The sequence below is a fragment of the Sinocyclocheilus grahami genome, unplaced genomic scaffold (assembly GCF_001515645.1).
Source record: "Sinocyclocheilus grahami isolate Dianchi unplaced genomic scaffold, SAMN03320097.WGS_v1.1 scaffold1122.1, whole genome shotgun sequence".
Lineage (NCBI taxonomy): Eukaryota > Metazoa > Chordata > Actinopteri > Cypriniformes > Cyprinidae > Sinocyclocheilus > Sinocyclocheilus grahami.
In genome coordinates, this window is record NW_015506301.1 from 20,574 (window position 1) to 23,901 (window position 3,328).

At 37.3% G+C, this 3,328-nt stretch overlaps 1 protein-coding gene across 1 annotated transcript in view; it reads left to right on the forward strand.

Annotated features, from left to right (window-relative positions):
* The window catches only part of dspb (desmoplakin b), a 31,648-nt gene that overhangs the window by 11,427 nt on the left and 16,893 nt on the right, over positions 1-3,328 (forward strand). Inside the window, exon 9 of the mRNA XM_016252598.1 lies at positions 2,279-2,433. Coding sequence (XP_016108084.1) covers positions 2,279-2,433 — 155 coding nt within the window. The remainder of the gene's footprint in view (positions 1-2,278; positions 2,434-3,328) is intronic.

Genomic DNA, 3,328 nt, shown 5'->3' on the forward strand with positions numbered 1-3,328 from the left:
GTTGATCCACATATGACAGCCTCTGAACTTGGTCAATACTAATCTTATATGCAGGCACTGACTAAAATACATTCAATCAGTCATCGCACCCAAAATGAATTCAACATCAACGGGTCATCTTGTTAATGCTATAAATTAATTACAACAATTAAAGAACATTTCATCATGAACATACATGAACAACAATATCACATTAAACCACAGAAAATTTCCCTTACATTCAACTTCCAAAAGTGCATTCATCTTTGCCATGTTACATTCATTTAGTTGACTAGTGCTATACGCTGTATTAACAAAAACATTAATGGCATAAATAAAAACCCTTAAACTGACAAGCTACGCAATATCGCGTTCATAATGGAATGTGACTCATCTGCGATTATGAATGCGATATTGCATAGCTTGTCAGTGATCTACGGCTCTGTGTATCCATCTGAAAGCACGTGATGGAGATTTACTATTAATCACAGAACCGGCTTTACTGACGAGATGCACATGACAATCTCATGCGATTTATCATGCAGCCCTAAGTTTGTTTGTTCATCACAAAGTACAAAAAACTAGGATGCCGGGTGTAATCAGAGTGCCGCCATTACTGTCTAGAGTGTGTGGAATGGTGCGCTGTGATTGTTTGAACGAATGTATCGCATTCTGCAGAAAAGGGAGACTGGCGTTTGTCGCGGTTTGGAAAGAAACGGAGAAAACATGAAAAACGCGTTATGGAATCAAACTCTTCATATACAGGTGCATCTCAATAAATTAGAATGTTGTGGAAAAATTCATTTATTTCAGTAATTCAACTCAAATTGTGAAACTCGTGTATTAAATAAATTCAGTGCACACAGACTGAAGTAGTTTAAGTATTTGTTTTTTTTAATTGTGATGATTTTGACTCACATTTAACAAAAACCCACCAATTCACTATCTCAACAAATTAGAATATGGTGACATGCCAATCAGCTAATCAACTCAAAACACCTGCAAAGGTTTCCTGAGCCTTCAAAATGGTCTCTCAGTTTGGTTCACTAGGCTACACAATCATGGGGAAGACTGCTGATCTGACAGTTGTCCAGAAGACAATCATTGACACCCTTCACAAGGAGGGTAAGCCACAAACATTAATTGCCAAAGAAGCTGGCTGTTCACAGAGTGCTGTATCCAAGCATGTTTGTTTTTTCTTTCTTCCTTTTTTTCTTTTTCTTTTTTTAACTGGTCAAAAGCGTATAATTACAATTATTTTATGTTTTTGAAAAAAGTTTCTTGCTCACCAAGGCTGCATTTATTTGATCATAATATTTCTTTAATATTTTTATTATTATAATATTTTATAATGTTATGGAAGTATAACATTATATAAATAATACAATAACAGTATAATGTTGTATAAAATGTGTATAATATTATACTATATAAATATAATGTTTTTGAGGAAACTGTGATGCACTACAATTCAAATGTCTGGAAAAAAGTATGATCTTTTTTATATATATATATTATTATGGATTTTTTTTGGAAATTGTGATACAAAAGAATTCTAAAGTTTAAGAAAGTTTTTGTAAATAGTTTTTATATTAATAATAGTATGTATCGTTTTTATAATTAAATAATTTTATAATTAAATAAAAATTAAGTTTTATTCAGCTAGGACACATACGTCTAAATTGATCAAAGCATAATTGATCATACATCTAGTACATCTAAATTGATCAAAAGTGACAGTAAAAACATTTATAATTCTACAAAAGATTTCTATTTTAAATAAATGCTGTTCTTTTTAACTTTCTATTCATCTGTAAATCCTGAAAAATAAAATGCATCACAGTTTCCACAAAAATATTAACTGTTTTCAACATTGATAATAATCAGAAATGTTTCTCGAGCAGCAGATCAGCATATTATACTGATTTCTGAAGATCATGTGACACTGAAGACTGGAGGAATGATGCTGAAAATACAGCTGCACATCACAGGAATAAATTACAGTTTAATATATATTACAATAGAAAATAGTTATCTTAAACCGTAATAATATTGTACAATATTTTTGATTAAATAAATGCAGCCTTGGTGAGCAGAAGAGACTTCTTTCAAAAACACAAAAAATCTTACTGATTCCAAACAAATTTCTGTGTATATTGTTCAATGAATTGAGTAATTGATACTTTTACATTTTACACAGAAACACACTCATGTTTCATAAATGATGCACAGTGCAACTCCAGGCTGTTCTGGTTATATGTTTGTCATAGTGTGTGTCTGTTGTTGTGTGCGTCTGCAGAAGACGATCCGTAAGGGCGATGAAGGGATCCTGAAGGATAACTCTGAGCGAACCACGTGGCAGGTGACGGGACCCGGAGGAATAGACATGCAGGTGCCTGCGGTCTGTCTGTTAGTGCCACCTCCAAACCCGCTCGCTGTCAGCCTGGCCAACAAGTGAGACACACACACACACACACACACACACACTCACACACAAACAAACACACACACTCACTCTCACACGCACACACACACACAGGTTTGTTTTTGTGAAAAGTGGGGACTCTCCATAGGCGTAATTGTTTTTATACTGTACAGACCGTATATTCTATTGCCCTACACCAACCCTACCCCTAAACCTACCCCTCACAGGAGACTTTGTGCTATTTCAGATTTTCAATACACTCCATTCTGTGTGATTTATAAGCGTTTTGAAAAGTGGGGACATGGGGTAATGTCCTGAAAAGTCACCTTCTCCTTGTATTACCTGTCATACCTTTGTCATTATACAAATTAACGTCCTCATTTGTCACAAAAACGCGCACACACTCACTCACACACACACGCACGCACACACACACTCACTCTCACACGCACACACACACACACACTCACTCTCACACGCACACACACACACACACTCACTCTCACACGCATACACGCACACACACACACACTCTCACACGCACACACACACACACACTCACTCTCACACGCATACACGCACACACACACACACTCTCACACGCACACACACACACACACTCACTCTCACACGCATACACGCACACACACACACACTCTCACACGCACACACACACACACACTCACTCTCACACGCATACACGCACACACACACACACTCTCACACGCACACACACACACACACTCACTCTCACACGCATACACGCACACACACACACACTCTCACACGCACACACACACACACACTCACTCTCACACGCACACACGCACACACACACTCTCTCACACACACACACTCACACACGCACACGCACACACGCACATACACTCTCACACACACACACACACACACACACACACTCAC